Source organism: Trachemys scripta, chromosome 10, assembly GCF_013100865.1.
Source record: "Trachemys scripta elegans isolate TJP31775 chromosome 10, CAS_Tse_1.0, whole genome shotgun sequence".
Classification (NCBI taxonomy): Eukaryota; Metazoa; Chordata; order Testudines; family Emydidae; genus Trachemys; species Trachemys scripta.
In genome coordinates, this window is record NC_048307.1 from 15308215 (window position 1) to 15326387 (window position 18173).

At 39.1% G+C, this 18173-nt stretch overlaps 2 protein-coding genes across 3 annotated transcripts in view; one reads left to right on the plus strand and one right to left on the minus strand.

Annotated features, from left to right (window-relative positions):
* Positions 1-22: 22 nt before the first annotated feature.
* Positions 23-18173, minus strand: part of EIF2AK1 (eukaryotic translation initiation factor 2 alpha kinase 1) — a 36731-nt gene continuing 18580 nt past the window's right edge. The window contains exons 10-15 of one of the 2 annotated variants that reach the window (XM_034783994.1): positions 15923-16010; positions 13535-13641; positions 3135-3255; positions 2917-2996; positions 1694-1927; positions 23-247 (exon numbers count right to left, since the gene is read on the minus strand). In XM_034783994.1, the coding sequence (XP_034639885.1) occupies positions 113-247; positions 1694-1927; positions 2917-2996; positions 3135-3255; positions 13535-13641; positions 15923-16010 (765 nt within the window). In that variant the 3' untranslated portion in view covers positions 23-112. Of the gene's footprint in view, positions 248-1693; positions 1928-2916; positions 2997-3134; positions 3256-13534; positions 13642-15898; positions 16011-18173 lie in introns of both variants that reach the window. The other variant, XM_034783993.1, reaches the window with a different exon arrangement.
* On the plus strand, positions 4565-11586 carry ANKRD61 (ankyrin repeat domain 61). The gene is made up of 3 exons (XM_034783995.1): positions 4565-4795; positions 9453-9547; positions 10520-11586. Exons 1-3 carry the CDS (start codon positions 4565-4567, stop codon positions 11460-11462), a joined length of 1269 nt encoding a protein of 422 aa, XP_034639886.1. The 3' UTR covers positions 11463-11586.

The window sequence follows — 18173 nt, forward strand, 5'->3', positions numbered from 1 at the left end:
TTAAAGTATAGACACAGGAAAGGTGTTTTGAAATATTTATATAAGAAACTTTATATAATTTTATAGGTTATATTGAGCTACTCATGTATATACAGTCTGACTGATGCTTTACTTAAACTGGAGAACCAAGCCTCTTGTGCTTTTCTTCTCTATCCTCTTTTTCTCTTGAAAGCAATTTTATTTTCTCCTTAAGTTTTTCAATTTCTTCCTCTTGCTGCATCACCTTCTGCTGTAGACTACAAATAACCTGAAAGCAAAAGTCAGTTTAAGAAAAGTCATGTATTGTAAGGATCCCTCTTAAATTTGCTTGCCACTAGCTAATACACCAAGCCAACTAAATGTTTTCCCCCTTGAAAAGTTAACTTACTCTATAGCCAAAAGAAATGCAAGTTTCACTGATGATAGGGATGGCAATAGCAGACAGTTGGTAGCTGCAGCACTAGGGGGTGGACTTTTCCTTCTGCTACAGTACCAAGGGTACATCCAGACTACCCGCTGAATCGGCGGGTAGTAATCGATCTATCGAGGATCGATATATCGCGTTTTGTCTAGATGCGATATATTGATCCCCGAACGCACTCCCGTCGACTCTGGAACTCCACCAGGGCGAGCAGTAGTAGCAGAGTCGATGGGGGAGCCGCGGCTGTTGATCCCGCGCCATGAGGACCCGAGGTAAATAGAAATAAGATACGTCGACTTCAGCTACGCTATTCCCGTAGCTGAAGTTGCATATCTTACATTGACACCCGCCCAGTGTAGACCAGTCCCAAGTGGCTTATGTTTTGCAGTGGTGCCCAAACTTTTCTTGTCACGTGCCACCTGCTCCCTGTAATGGAATCTGTCCACGTTCCCCCTCCATTACTGCACAGTTGGCATAGGTGCTGCACCCCCAGCTTGAAGTGGTTTCCATTATATACAGGGTTTACAGTTTGGTTTAATGGCTCTCAGCACTCTCACTACAAATTGTTCCAGCACCCCTGACAGTTGGCTGAACTGGACAGGGAGGAGGAGCTGGAGCTAGAGGCAGAGCTGGTTTGGTGGTGGAGAGGGAATGAGGGTGGAGCTGGGCAGGGGGGTGGAACTAGGGCAGGGGTGAGTGGCACTCCCTCCCCACCCCTGTGGGGGCTAGCCTGGGCCCTGCCACATGCCCTCCCAACCTCTGCATGCCACTGAGGAAGGGGGGGGGGGGGAATACATCCCACAGTTTAGGGACCACTGTTTTAAAGGGAGATGACTGAAATGTTCTGGTGCTTCTGAGATTAGAGCACAGCCCTTGAACCAGCATATAGGTGACTCAGAAGATCAACATTCTAAAGTGGTAAGGGAACCCCTGGTAGGTTTTGTGGTAGAAGCACAAGAGTGAGAATCCTGCAAAATTATGTTTTCAGAGAAGCAGTTAAAACTGACGCAACAATGAAAATCAGTTATCTATATTTTGAGACCAATATTTCTCAACCACCCAAGATTAGAAACACTGATGCAACAGCCCATGAAGTGGTCCTAAGCACAGTAACAGAAAAGCACATTTGTTTTAAGTTGTAAAACTAGCAATGAGGGCATGCAAACAGGCAGAGGGAGAACACAGCTCTCAGCACAATGCAATTCTTTATGTTCCTCTTGCATAAAAGCATTTTTTCAGCTGTATGTTTTCTTATGCTGTACTAAAATGGAGGCTGTTAGAGTAATAACTTACATTTTCTGTATTATGAAACAGTTCGCTTTCAAGAAGCTGAGCAGCAGTTGGTCTCTGTGATGACACCTCACTGGTTAGCAACTTAACATACTTGGTTTGTACTGGCCATTTACTGCTAAAAGAACTAGGAACATGGCCATTTCTTAAACTTGTCAAAATTTTGGTTCTTTCCATTTCTGTTCCAAATGGTTGAAAAAGTTCTAGAAGAATTACACCCACACTGTACATGTCTGACTGGAAGAGGGGAAAAAAGTAAAGAGGTCTAGTTACATTTATTTTCAAAATAAAATTTTCAATGTTGTACACAGTTTCTAGGAAACAATATCAGGTGTTGAACACTGCATCCTAAAAGCTAACTGTTTGGCACTTTGCTAAAGAAAGTTTTAGCAGACACATGAACTACCTCATCACCAGGGCCGGCTTTAGCGTTTTTGCCGCCCCAAGCAGGGAAAAAAAAAAAAAGGTGATCGCAAGCGGCGGCAGCTCTACCACTGCTTCATTCTACAGTGGCAATTCGTTGGCAGGTCCTTCACTCCGAGAAGAAGTGACGGCCCCGCCACCGAACGGCCAGACGTGCTGCCCCCCTCTTCATTGGCCGCCCCAGGCACCTGCTTGCTAGGCTGGTGCCTGGAGCCAGCCCTGCTCATCACAGGAGGTGCACAAGAAAAAGGCAGAACTGAAACCTATGCCATAGCCAGTAGTGAGGAAACTTTACTAGTTATAGTGTAACTGCCCAGCAGGAGGCTTAGAGTTTTGTTCCTACTAACTGTAACAAGCATTTCTTTTAAAAACAAGTATAAATTTGTTTCATTACATTTAATCATAGAATATCAGAGTTGGAAGGGACCTCAGGAGGTTATCTAGTCCAACCCCCTGCTCAAAGCAGGAGCAATCCCCAGACAGATTTTTGCCCCAGATCCTTAAATGGCCCCCTCATGGATTGAACTCACAACCCTGGGTTTAGCAGGCCAATGCTCAAACCACTGAGCTATCCCTCCCCCCCCAAGTCTCATTCACTTTAACCTTTTCTTTTTAGAGAAATGTTGCTCTTAAGATTAAGCTTTGAAAAGACTCAAAACCATATGATTTCTTGAAAAAAGATGTATTTGAGGAGCAAAGACAAAGGTAATCACTATCTTAACCTAAAGAAAGTACATTAGAATAACAAATACTGGGCACAAAAGTATTTTTAAAACTCTATAGGAAAAAACAATTGTCACTACCTTGTAATCATAGTGAGATCCTTGCAACTGTTCTGGTGAAGCATACAGACAAGTACCAACTCCTGAAGTATGTTTTAGGCCTACAAAAAAGGAAACTGAATTTAAATTGCTTCAGTGTCTCCAATTTCATTTATAAAAACTGATAATGATTTAAACATTAATCTTAAATAATAAATTGCTATTTTTTTAATTGAAAACGAATGTGTTTTTTCAATTACCATTTGTCTTCTCTGTCTTTAACCGGTGGTTTGGGTTTTCTTGTATAATATCTCTGCAAGCTAGTCCGAAATCTCCTATTTTCACATGGTGGTCTGATCCATATAGAAAGACATTTCTGGGCTACAAAAATAAACTGCATCAATCTCTTACGTTAAAAAAAAAAATCAGAATTTTTTAAAAAGTATTCTGAAGTAACATTTCTGTATTTAAGTTTCACAAATTGTAATATTCCTTGTAGTCTTCAGGAGGATAAAATCAAACAACACTTATACTATTTATTTACAGTTACCAATAGTTATTTAACAGCTGCATTAATGACCTAGTAAAAGAGAGCAAAAATGAAATTCACAAGTGTTATATCGGAAGATGATGCAAACACCAGTGGAGGCAGACATGCAACACCAGAGGCTCTAGAGAGAAAAGAAACATGCGGAAACAGTAACAAAACAAGAATTAACATGGGAAAAAATACAAGCTTATAAACTTGGGGGGAAATAATATTAAACTGATCTGCAGCAGGAGGGGGAAACCTGAGAAACAGTAATGACAAGAGAGACCTAGCATGACAGTGCACTGCAAATTTAGATCATTTAATGTCTAATGGCAACAAACAAAACAAAAACTTGGACTCTGTATACTGAAGCATAAAATAGAGTCCCTCTTCTCCAAATGGCTCTAGTGACCACATCTCAAATACTACATTAAATTCTGGGTAACTCATTATCAGAAATACACTGATAAATTGGGAAGAGTCTAGCAAAGAGCACAAGGGATTTAGGAGGCAGAAAGCATCGATGTATGAAGAAAGATTAAAATATCGTAATATGTTAAATTTAAATTTGGCTATATGACCATTAAGATAGAAAATGCTAAAAAAATATTAAAAATACCTGCAAACTGTAAACCAAGAAAGGAGAATTATTTAGAGTGTTAAAAAGAGTATGGTATGAAATTAAATAGAACATTTAGGCTGCATTCCAAAAAATCATCTCCACAGTGAAGTGTATTAGGATGCAATACTTCCCTTTTGAGGAACTGTAAAAACCCTATTGCTTGGTAAATGAACTGTACAGAATAATCCTGCCCTGGCTGGGAGATGAAACCCTGAATGATTTAATGCACTGTCCATATTTAATATCTTGGTTATTTTATAGCAACTCTAAAATGTTACACAAGCACGAAGGGAATGTTTTATACTTAGAAATACATCACAATAATTACATCTGACAAACATATGAAGCGAGATGCCAGACAAATATCAGTTAGTATTCTACTGATAGTTGTAACTTTAAAACCAGACTTCAAATCTGTTCTAGAACCAGACATCTTGCAACATCACAAAGAGTGATACAAGTTCCCATGGCAGAGTCCAAAATTCTGCCTTTCCTTTGGGCCATGTATTCGCACTACAAACTAAATTTATTTTACCATGGGTAACATAACCAAGGGAGCCAGCACACCCACAACTGAGTCTGATTCTTTCACTTACTCCCTTTCTTCCTGTAGGCGGAAGGGATTTAAGCCACTTCAGGCAAAACTATATGAAGCAATAATGAAAGATGACAGCACCAACATTAAAGCTTTACTAGCACTCCAACCTGTCAATGAACCACTGATTGTTTGGGATAACTCTGCATGCAGAAGAACACTGTCAATCCAGGTAACCATTTGACCTAAATTATCATTATTTTTAAATCCACAGAGTAACGATGCTATTTAAAATTCACAAAAAAAATTCTTCAACTAATTCATTAAAAACATCAAAAGGTTAATATTAAAAAATGGGGGCTTTTAAATCTATATTTGACTGGTTAGATCTTACTGGGTGTTCAGCTCTTGATAACCAAGACTATTTATTTTGGGACTTAATATATGGATTTATGAGTGTCTGAAATTAGGCTCCTCTTTTAAAAAAATTCCTGGCCAAAACAATAAAGATACCTGACATTCACTTTTAATGCATAAAAATCTCCCATTCATAAATATATGAGGCAGAATAAATCCCACAAGCTCCACAATCCCAGAAAGTAGTTTACTATGACCCAGTGATTTGACTCAATTGTATGGTCAGACTAGCTACAAGACATCTGTGAAATTCAATACTATACCTTCTAAAAGTTGACTGATCATAAAAACAAAACATCCTAGGTTTACTGGTAGAGATCCCACTTACAAATGGGAATTTTATCATTGTAACTGGTTTGTGTCATATTTTTCAGAATCAAGAAATGTATTAAAAATGGTATTTCTAAGATATGTTAAGTTTTGGTGCCTGTCAAACTCAAGGGCTACTTGATAGTGTTCATCTAAACTAACAGCAGTGACATTCAGAGTTAAAGCTGCCACTCACTCCATCATTAATTCTGTTGTAAATGTTGCAGAAGTCACAGACCAGCAGAAATCTTATACATAATACCTGTTTGCTCAAGCTCTCTGGGACAGGCTGTATTCTGGCCCTCCTTTTTTCCTCCCTGCTGCTGCAGTATAAGCAGCCAATTGAGTACTAGGACTGTGATATTAGAAGAAAATCAGCCAATAAATACTCTCCTTTCCTTCCCTCCCCTATTTCTTTAATTAATTTGTATTCTGCAATCCTACTGATTAAAATATTGTTAAGTATGAGTTTTAATTTAAAACCAAACAATAGACAAGAACATCTACACAAAAAAACTCTCAATCTCAGCTGCGAGGAGGAAGGGTCAGGGAGCTCTGCCTTTCTGGCTGCACCCACACTGCCAAGTGGTTCATTTCACTAGCAAACCTCCCAGTTTGCCTGATGCACATGACCAGCCCAAAACATAAATTAGAGATTCACTCCCAACAGCAAGGAAGCTGTGGTACAAATTTCCCACATGAAAAGCCAGATAAAGATGGGGGAGACTGGACTAGGGTGTCAGAAACCACATACATGGTAACCATATATATGTTGAACAGTGAAAAAAAACTCTTTTAAGCTTCCAAGAGTAAGATGAATGGGTTAAAAATATGGGTGTAATATAGTATGGAATTAGTGATAACCATCAGTAGAGCTCCTGTGTTTCTAGGCTTACTAATCCTGTCACCTTCCTTTTCATCATTTAACATAAGAATGGCCATACTGGGTCAGACCAAAGGTCCATCCAGCCCAGTATGGCCATTGTTGGCAGACAGCAATGCCAGGTGTCCCAGAGGGAGTGAACCTAACAGGTAATGATAAAGTGATCTCTCTCCTGCCATCCATCTCCACTCTGACAGAGGCTAGGGACACCATTCCTTACCCATCCTAGCTAATAGCCATTAATGGACTTAACCTCCATGAATTTATCCAGTTCTCTTTTAAACCCTGTTATAGTCCTAGCCTTCACAACCTCCTCAGGCAAGGAGTTCCACAGGTTGACTGTGCGCTGTGTGAAGAACTTCCTTTTATTTGTTTTAAACCTGCTGCCCATTAATTTCATTTGGTGGCCTATAGTTCTTATATTATGGGAACAAGTAAATAACTTTTCCTTATTCACTTTCTCCACACCACTCATGATTTTATATATCTCTATTATATCCCCCCTTAGTCTCCTCTTTTCCAAGCTGAAAAGTCCTAGCCTCTAATCTCTCCTCATATGGGACCCGTTCCAAACCCCTAATCATTTTAGTTGCCCTTCTCTGAAGCTTTTCTAATGCCAGTATATCTTTTTTGAGATGAGGAGACCACATCTGTACGCAGTATTCAAGATGTGGGCGTACCATGGATTTATATAAGGGCAATAAGATATTCTCCGTCTTATTCTCTATCCCTTTTTTAATGATTCCTAACATCCTGTTTGCTTTTTTGACTGCCGCTGCACACTGCGTGGACGTCTTCAGAGAACCATCCACAATGACTCCAAGATCTCTTTCCTGATTAGTTGTAGCTAAATTAGCCCCCCGTCATATTGTATGTATGGTTGGGGTTATTTTTTCCAATGTGCATTACTTTACATTTATCCATATTAAATTTCATTTTAAATTTCATTTGGCTAGTTTACCTAGCCAAAGCTCTATCCTGAGTAATCAATTAAGCCTGTACATACTGTCATTAGATTAGTGTGTATCCCTGTGCAGTAAGGCATCTCCTCTCCAAAAAGATATGGGCATCATGAAAAGGAAATTGCTTAACTGTGTAATTTTCCCTCTAATTATGAACTGTTAGTAGAGAGGATTCCCAGTTAGCGCAGTGTGTTTGTAACAGGAGGTGCTGACTCAGGAGTTCTCTCTGTCATTTATATTAATTGAGCCCTAATTGAAAGACCAGCACTTGGCAGTGGCTATTTAACTGAGTAGGGGTGCAGCCAAGGGGCTAACAGGGTGGAAGTAATCCCAGCAGTTAGGCCTATATAAGCACACAGGAAGGACGTATAGGAGGAAGAGTTGGGAGCCTGAAGGAAGGCAGAAGCAGGCAGGACTAGCTGCTGCTGCTACTGTACCCTTCCCTAGAAGCAAATGGAGCTGGTGACTCACTGTCAATATAAAATACATTAAAATACGGTGGTAGTGATGGAGACCTGGAGTGGGTGTGGCCTGTGGTTAAGGCCTGAGGGGACACTTCCAAGACAGTGTTTTATGCATTTTTACAATAAATTCCAATTAAACAGAAGTTAACCATTTTCCATGGACTGTCTTCATTAGGAAGGGATGTCAGAACATACCAGATACGTACAGGAACATTGCACAAATGCACTACTATAGTCAGCTTGGACCTCATTAACTGTACTACCCGTAAGAAATGTATGAACTTTACCATTCATATTAAAAATAGGGTATTATTTATGTAGCAATTTATCATCATGCCAAATAAGTAACAAATTCTGCCCACGGAAAACTTACTATCTGAGGATACAAGTGAATACAGTAAATAGAATTAGTACAAAGCATGGTGGAGGCATTTCAAATGGTATGCATCAATCTAAGTGGCTTTCTAAGGGTATGTCTACATTACCCGCCAGATCGGCAGGCAGTGATCGATCCAGCGGGGATCGATATATCGCATCTAGTCTAGTCAACCCCCCGAGCCCGCTCCCGTCGACTCCTGTACTCCAATGCCACAAGAGGTGCAGGCAGAGTTGATGGGGGAGCGGCAGCAGTCGACTCACCATGGTGAAGACACCACAGTAAGTCGATCTAAGTACGTCAACTTCAGCTACGTTATTCACGTAGCTGAAGTTGCGTAACTTAGATCGATTCCCCCCCACCCCCAACGTAGACCAGGGCTTAGTGTTGCCAAGGAGGTTTTGGCCAGTATTGATTGGAAGGTTGTCCCAAGCATATTGGGGACCTTGAAAGAAAGCAAGAAGTCAGAAGCAAACACAGGGAACATTGTTGGGTGATGGTTTCTCTGCCTTCCTAGGAACACACAAATGCTGTTATTTCAGTCTGTAGCAGTAAGATATAGTGTACACTACCAAGAAAACCACAAGACTGTCAGAAAGAATTGGGGTGAAGACAACTACTATTAAGAACAAGAAAGGTGAATAGCTAAAATCCTTATTCGGGAAGAAATGGACAGACACGGGATATTTCTTCCTAGTCTTCTTTAATTACAATGTTGTTACAGTTATTGCTTTATAATAAGAAAAGCAGAAGCATAAGATGTAAGTCAATATACTCCTAAATCTGTAAGAAGCACAAACGCACATACAGCTCACGGAACCAGCTTGATTGAAATCCCAGGAAGGCAGTCTGTCTTTGACCGTTTCAGGACGGTATGTTTACCCCATCTGCAAAGTATGCTCACTAGAATCAGACAGACGCACATGCATAGCTTTATATCTAACACACACACACTAGGTGACCCAAATTTCTTGATTTTATTTTTTTCAAACATTGAATGGTTAGAAATCTTAAAAGCCCAACTATAGAAAAATAATCAAATTTCTACTATTTAATGCTTAACTACTATAATTATGGACACACTTGACTACGCTCTTTCAATTAAATTAATATTAAAATTCAAATGTTCAATAGGCAGATAAATCAGAGCTTTTTTTTTTTAAAAAATACAAGGTTCTTAAGTTTTATTTGCAACTAAATTCTGCAGAACATATTCTGCTATTGGTTTGCTGCTTTAGTGGACCAAATTCTGCAATCTGTGATGTAGACAGCAAGTATGCCAATATTATTCAGGCAAATGCCTCCATCTGCTCTCATTTATCAAGAATCTAAGGAAGATTGGTTAAACCTAACCTTATCCAGCTAACATGTTTGTCACAAATTGTACTAGATAAACTAATTCACCTTCAAGAAAAGTCAGACTGTAGATTACAAAACTCAGAAGTACATTAACAAATACGTATTTTGGTTCCATACAGGATCAGACTATTCTTCCAATTCACTTAGCTGCCAAACACAGAAGAGAAAAGAGTCTGCGTTGTTTGCTAGAATCTGGTGCTGACCCAAAACTAAGGTAGGGCATTTGTAGTCACTCACGTTGCACTCCATCAAGAATATGCACAATTGCATATTGAAGTGGAATATAACTTTAGGGCTCCCTTAGTGATTAAGATCTTACATTTTCTACAGGTGTTGATGTGCACTATGTGACAAGATCTCTGGAGGTCATAACTTTGAACGTGGAGTTTTTTTATTATTAGTTCACTTAACATATGCAAAAATACGTAACTGAAGGGACACAGGATAACATGGACACAGTACACAAATTAGGGTAGAAAATGTGAATATGCTCACTATACTGCCAGCTACTGTGGCTACAAATAAATGAAGGAGAAAAGATACATCTCAAACTGAAAACAAAGCGGGAAAGACAAAGGACTGGACAAAAATAGGCTAGTCCCAAATAATAAATAATGTAAAACAGTGGTTCCCAACCTTTTTTGATCTGCCACCCACAAAAGCGGCCAAAGAATCATCCCATCCGAGAGTCTTTTGACCACAAAGAGTTGTGGAATTTAGGTCATGAGTATGGTAGGAGTTTCTGCCTGCCTCCCCACATACTCTTCTTTGTGCCTGCATTTTGCTCAGCTCTCGGGTAGCAAAGCTCCTAGGAAGTCTCCTCCCTTCCCAAGTTCCAGAGTTGAGCATAATTAAGGCAGGGAAGAAAGAAGCGGAGGAGCAGCTCTGTGACTGGCTGCTAGTCTGGAGGGGGCGGAGGCATCAGCCACAACAACAAATTAGGGGTAAGTAGGGCATTGTTCTGCCTCTCACCAACTCCAGTAACTGGGTTTTAGTGACCCATAGATTTTGCTGTTCTCTCAACTGATGGCGTGGAACCCACTGCTAGGTCATGTCTGACTAGTTTAGCAATGCTAGACTAAACTATTTTTCACGGTTTAAAATATTTTACTTTGATATCTTTATGTAAGCCACTTGATGTTTACTGAAGTTAAAAGAATTAACTTATTAAATTTGTATATTTTAGAGATAACAGAGGTTACACAGCACTTCACCTCCTCCTACTACACTGGCCAAATATTTATCTAACTGGGACAGGCATTTTGACCAGATTTCAGAGAAACCTGGGAATTACACAGCGTAATGCAGAAGAATGTCTTCGTATCTTGTGTGAGAAGGGAGTTCAAACAGATCTTGAAATGGATAGTAGCTACAGACACAGCTCCTTACATTTAGCCCTATACTCTGGAGCCTCTCGAGCTATATCTATTCTAATTGAGAATGGTGTCAACATAGATGGCAGAGATGAGTTTGGCAAAACAGCGCTTCACACTGCTGCAGAGTATTTGAACAAGGAGGTAACAGAAACTTTAATCTCCTGTGGAGCAAACATTAATTGTACTCTTCCAACTTATGGAAAAACTGCTCTTCAACTTGCAGTGTGCACTGCATCATCTAAAGCAGGCACAGTTTTAGCTGCCGATATAGATTGCATCAATTTACTGTTAATGAATGGAGCCAAAGTAAATACTCAAGATTGTGAAGGAAGAGCAGCTATTCATGATGCTTGCTTGGGAGGCAGAAAAGAAATAGTTGATCTCCTCGTAGATTACCATGCAGATGTTAACATTTTAACAAGACAAGGGCAATCTCCCCTTTTTCTGTTTCTTCAACACAGGTCAAATCTAAGATGTACATCACTGTTAAATAAGCTATTAAACCTCTCATACCCATTGAAGCTAACCAATAATCAAGGAGATCTACCCACTGGACTTCTGCTCCAAGAGTTTCAAATACAAAAAGACTTTCTCATAAGATTATCACAAAACATTTTGTCTCTGCAAGACATCTGCAAACTCACTGTCAGAAGAATATATGGGGAAAAAAACAAACAATGCTTGAAAAAACAACTTCCCGTAACTGTTTGGAATTCTTTATACAACTACCAGGACTACTCACAACTTTGGTAAATAAATCTCATGACTTAAACAGTCACAAAGTTAAATGATTCTGGCAGATTTGATTAATGTGTGTGACATATGCAGTGACACACACCTACATGAAAAAGTGAATTGAGAAACTGTTGATCCTGAAACTGTGTAATGAAAAATTAAACATGAATCAGGATGCATATTAATACTGTATGTGTATTTTGAAGCAGCTCTTAAATGTAATTTTAATACTCAAGGGTTTTTTTTTAAAACACATAATACTTTTCATGTGTAATCATGATTTTAAGTACAATATCTAGAAAGACAGCCAGTGAACCTCCAAGAGAAAGGGATGGGGAAATTACACATTCAGTCTATTTCTATATGTTTTCAGTTTAAGTAGTAAACAAAACAAGCAAGATAGTCTACAAATTCTCATAATTAAAGCCAATTAGTCAACAATAATCATATAACTATATCTACGGTCATCAATCAAGGTTACTCAGGAGGACGTAACGACAAAAGTTCTAATTCGTTAGATTTTTTTAAAAATTTGGCTCTCATTGTTCTTAATGGGAACGAAGTCAAGCTGCCCTCAGGGAAGATGGTGAACCCTTATGCAGTCTGGAGGCAGAGAGGTGCACTGTGAGAAGAAGGTGAATAGAACCAGGGGCCATCTTGGTTAAGGGCAGCATGTGGCCTCAGTGCCATTGAGAACAATAGCAGATAACCATTTTGAAAGAGAACCATTTTTTGAGAGTTTCTCTGAAGACAATAATTTTCTCCCTTAACAGAGTCTGAAGGAAAATAAACAGAAAAAAAAATTACCATTAATACTAAAATGTAGTTTCAAAAAAATACCCATTGCATCAAGTCTATTCAAGATTCATCCGTCTACTGGAGTTTGTGTAGATAGATAAGGCTGCAAGTTTGTCACGGAGGTCACAGTCTCTGTGACTTTCTGGGATCTCTGGGACTTCTGCAGAGGCCAATGCAGCTGGTCCGGGGGCCGCCTGAACTGCTCAGGCGGCCCCTGGGCCAGTCGCACCAGCCGCTGCTGGGGCAGTCTCGGGCCACCGCCCCCTCCCACCTCCAGCAGCAGCAGGAGTTTGGGTGTAGGAGAGGACTCAGGGCTGGGGCGTGGGGCGAGGGCCTCAGGGGGCTGCCCAGAAGCGACAACATTCCTCGGCTCCTAGGCAGAGGCGCAGCCAGGGAACTCTGCACGCTGCCTGCACCTGCAGGCACTGATCCCACAGCTCCCATTGGCCACAGTTCCCTGCCAATGAGAGCTGCAGAGCTGGCGCTGGGGGCAGAGGCAGTGCACAGAGTTGCTTGGCTGCACCTCCGCCTAGGAGCTGAGGGAGGGGGATGTCGCTGCTTTCGGGGAGGCACGGAGACAGTTAGGGAGCCTGCCAGCCTCGCCAAACTCCCCTCCACCCCCACCCAAGATTTAGTCAGGGGTATACAATACAAGTCATGGACAGGTCACAGGCTTTGAATGTTTGTTTACTGCCCGTGACCTGTCCATGACTTTTACTAAAGAATACCCATGATTAAAACATAGCCTTATAGATAGAAAATGCCTAACCTGAGATCATTTGGGACATATAACAGTCTGACAAACAGTGCTAAATTTCTTAAAGGAACTTATTTTAATTAATTTTAACTCAAATTAATTAACAGATTTACTTGTAAATTTTCAGCAAATTCATTCTGTCACGAAGTGCTGTAATTTTGGGGAAGGTGCAGTATATTCTTCATACATGAAGAGGTTGAATCTTTAAGTGCAAAACTCAGCTCAGCCTTAGCTATGGAGCCAGTATCAGCAACTCCATAACACAAATGGTCTTTCCTGCCTTTAATAGTAATACCTAGTTCCTATAAGGCATTTTTCACCAGTAGATCTCAAAGCACTTTTCAAAGGAAATCAGAATCATTATCCCATTTTACAGATGGGAAAACTGAGGCACAGAGAGACGAACCAAGTTGCCCAAAGTCACCCAACATGCTAGTGGCAAATCTGATAATAGAACCCAGGTCTTTTGAATACAAGTCCAGTGCTCTATTCACTAGGCCACACTGCATCCTCTAATGATAATTTTTCAACTTACTTTAATGTCTCGATGTACGACTCCTTTGCTGTGGATATAGTATACTCCTTCTAGTAACTCTTGAAAAATTTTTGATGTCCAGCTGACATCCACAAGGTGATAAGAACCTTAAAACAATTTAAAATTTTTAATTATTTCAGCTGATTTTGCTAAAACTAAAATGCTTTATAAATCTATGGTAAAATGGCGTGTCAGTTTATCTGCAAACACAAAGACAATCTAAATAAAATTAGCTTAGGTTAAAAGTGATTTCCCATGGCGTAAATAGGAAATTTCTTCTTTAAGATAGTGGTTGGTGTATGAGCACTAAAGAAAGAGAGTTTATATCCTCTCTCTCGCTCTAATCTAATTGTGAATGTGCTCATTATCCAGATGTCTAATTCTCTTCTGAATCTTACTAAGCATCAGTATTTACTCTTATCGGTGTTAAATTTGTTGCTTTTCGATTTGATTGAAATGTCCTGTGGAGTTAAAATCACAGAAATTCCTGGTCCTCTGGTTCCTAAAGAGGATCCAAAAATGTTGCATGAAAGAATAAAAGTGAAAAACTTCCAGGTAAGAGGTTATTCTCTCTCCTAGAATCATGGGTTGAGAGTTTCAAAGTAATGCAAGAGATTTTAACCTCACATCCACTATGATTCATGGAGAAGGTATGGCTAAATCCCTTTCACTGCTTTGAAATTCTCAACACTGATGTTCCTGTCTTATTGATCTCTGCTTTAAAAAGATGGTGTTGAAAATGGCTGACATCTTTATATCATTCATCATTCTGTATACCTCTATCATGTTCCTTCGTACTTGTCTCATCTCTGAACTACATAATGTCTTTTCAGTCGCTCCTCATTCAGAAGTCTTTCTGTCCCTTCAATCATTTTCACTGTCCTTCACTGAGCCCTTTTTATTTCTGCCTTTCTCTGAGATCAAGTGACCAGAATTGAACACAGTATTCCAGGTAAGGGCATGCCAATTTAATATAATAGCATATTTTCTGTATTATTTTATACTCTATTCTTTATAGAGCCTAACCCATCTATGATCATACTGCCTATTCATGTATCATTTTTAGGTCTTCAGATTTCCCTAGCCTTGACTAACCTAAACAGTCATCTACAAATTTTGCCACTTCATTTTGTTCAACTCTTTTTCCAGATCATAAATATATTAAACGCTGCTCCTAGTACAGAACCCTGAGGCTCACCAATGTTAACCTTTTGCTACCCTCAAAACTGATCATTTATTCCTACCCTGTTTCTTAGTTTCTAACCAATGGTAGTAGTTTACCTTTTACCCCATAACTACTTGGTTTCATTAACATCCTCTTGTGTGAGTCTTTGTCAATTTTTTTTTTCAAAGAAAAAACAAATTATACTGGAGTTCTTCTATTCAATTCTCAACCAGGACCAATCTTGCTTAATTTAAGAAACCAAAAAGACTAGTTGTAGGTAGGAAAAGGAGGGAGGGAAGGGGAAACAAATAAAAACCAAGCAGATAGGAAATCTCACTCCATGCAAAGAATGTAAGAAAAAAATTGTTCTCAAAAGTGATGTGATAAGTAATCAGATTAAAGACACATTTTTCATTTCAAGATTTATAGTTGTATAGAACAGTTTGTGTTAAGTAGATTTCTTTTCACACTAACTATGAAAGGAGCAGAGCATATCTTTAATGCTCTGTCCTTAAACGACCTGTCCCTCTAGATATCAACAGTCAATGAAGCCTGCTGCCATCACCATCTAAGAACTGCTCCAACCAGGACCAGATGTTAAATCCACTATGGTTAATCAAAATAATGCTGTAGGATGTTTTTTGTTTCTCCAAGAACAAATTTTAAAGCTTTCAATTGCGTTGTAACCTCACTGCATTAGAGAAAATGAATAAACTATAAAGCTGTCTCCTTGTCGTTGAAAACTAATGTTTAATAGACCAAGCAACCACAATTAGGAATTATTACACCTGCTTTTGGAACATAGCTCATTCTGATCAACTGAAATTGTTCTGGAAAAGGAACAAAAATCTACATAATCTAAACTGCTCATTGAAAAAGGACAGGCCTTCTCAACAGCAGCTCTACTTCTCCAGATCAGTCCTACTTCTCATGCATAGTTTTTCACCCGTCACTTTTGGGTGAAGTTTAAGTCTCTTCTACAAACACCTCATCTGTATAGACTACACACATTTTACTAAATTACTGTTATTCTGATTGAATGAAAGGGGGAAAGGACCTAATAACTAAAGTCCATGTTATTAACTGCTGTCAATAAAGTATAAAATCAAACACATTGACTTCCAAATAGAAAATCAAAATATATTTGTTTTTTGCTCTGTAAGTATTTATATTTAAAAAACAAACAGTATAAATCTTACTGGAAGATTCCTCTGTTCGCTCGCCACATCTTTTGTTTCTGTCAACAATCCAGTCCCACAAGGAGATTTCACACAGTTGCATCTGTATATGAAGCATCAGACAATACTCCATCTAACAGGAAAATATTGGTACATATATTTTCACTGTAATATAAGGGATGATCACTTATACAAGTTTATATTGTTTCAAGACAAATGATCTGCAGTTTTAAACTAAGATTGAGTACAGAGTGGATGGCAGATACAGTGCTATTAAATTTATTGTGTTTTAGGTGAGAGAAGAGAATGTACAATTATTTTGCTTTCCTTATTCCTCAAATGGTACTAATAACTGTTTAAAAAGCATACAAGCTATATGCAGTGTAGTTCTAGCCATGTTGGTCCCAGAACGATGATGACAGAATAATAAAAGCTAACACAACAACATGACAGATGTTCTTAAGATATCAAAGAGTATCTGAGTAAGTCCCTGGAAAGATTTTAGGTTTTTTTATTCCTTTTTCAGATGGGCTATGTAGGGAAGCATTCTGACCAAGGAAAATAATTTACAAGAATATCAATATTGGAAAATATACTTGTTTTGATAAATACAATACCAGAATCAAGAAAATACTGGCTCTCACTGCCTTTAGAGCAAAATGCATTCAGACTGGACTAGTCAATTTATTTTTTCCCTTACAGTCAGTTTCATTTTATGATGATGATGAACTAGTACAACCCTGCAGTGGCTGGGTGCGATCACTGTTGAGATGAAATGCTATTTTCAATTTAGGAACATATTTATCAATTTCATATCTCCACAGGAAAACCCTAAAATTGGACCTCAACTACCCAACAATGTCCCTTTAAGATATTACGTGAAATTTGATAGATACCCAGCTGCAGTCCATACCCCAACTGATAAGGCAAGACATTGTAGTTGGTGCCATACAGGTGTTGTATCATATTATTACATAGTTTCTCCATCTTTTAGCAGTTTGATCCTGCACCACTGAACTCAACGGTGGCTTTGCCAATGATTTCAAAAGGAGCAGAAACAGGAGAAGAGCTTGTATTATTTATTAGCACATTGAGTATGTAATTACATACTCAATTTCTCGTGTGTTGGTTCATTTGATAATTAGATGACTGTAGCAAACATCTTTAAAAACTTTCACAACAGATATTTTGAGAAGCAAGACATATCACTGGTTTAAAGGTAAAATGATCAGCTTTAAATAGCATTTTAATTTTTTTTTAAATTAAGTTTTGTTATTAACAACACTTTGGAAACTCAAAACAGAAATCTACTTTCAAATATTCTCTTTACTTTCACAACATTTTTAATAGTGGTTGTATTTTTTTATTTATTGATTGATTGATTGAGAAAATGGGGATAGAATTTATATTTCCTGATGTTTATGGATTCACTTGCAGCCCACATGGCGTATGTTCATCTAGCGAGATCTGCTTGGAAAGCCTATGTGCACTTTTGAAGGGTGGAACAAAAAAGAGCAGCATTTTGTACAACTGAACACATGCTAAGTCCTCAGAAGTATGAATATTAAATATACAATTAATGTGTTAATACGGTATCTTCTATCTGGTTTCTTTTACATATATAAAACCTCTGCTTCCTGTCCTGCAACTGCTTCCCTGATAACCCTCCAAAAACACGGCCCATGTCGGATTCCTTCTCTCCAACTTCCTACTCCTTCCTCTCCACCCCACTTCCTAAAAGTCCAAATTTCACCCATGTATCTCCCAGCACCTTTAATCAAGGCCTCTAATACACAACACATCAATTTCATGCCTCACCCAACACTCGCTTTCTATTCTTCCCGAAGATTACTTCCCACTAACACAAGTCCTGATCTCTCCTTGTCCTCTCACTCAATTCCCCTATTTATACTCCCTCTTCACCAGCTGCAGAACAATCTAAACCCAGCCCCACTAAATCCTAATTTCTACACACAACACCCTCTCTCCTAGAACTCTTGGCTCCTGACCCAGCCTATCATCACTAGCCAGTAAATTCTGACACTCTCCCACAAGCACTGCCCCATATCTTCTCCTTCCTTGCATCTCCCTTCAGGAACTCCAGAGGACACTTCCATAAAAGCTGCAGATCTTTGGAAGCAACCCTCCCATGCCAAAATGAGCATTTCATTATGTGGGAACTCTGACAGCAGCAGGGTCTTGAGACATTCCTGATATGGCTACGCAGCTCCACCCCCACCCCAGATGCTCAGCTGTCTCTTTCTCCTCAGTATTTATACTTCACCAAGTGGTTCCC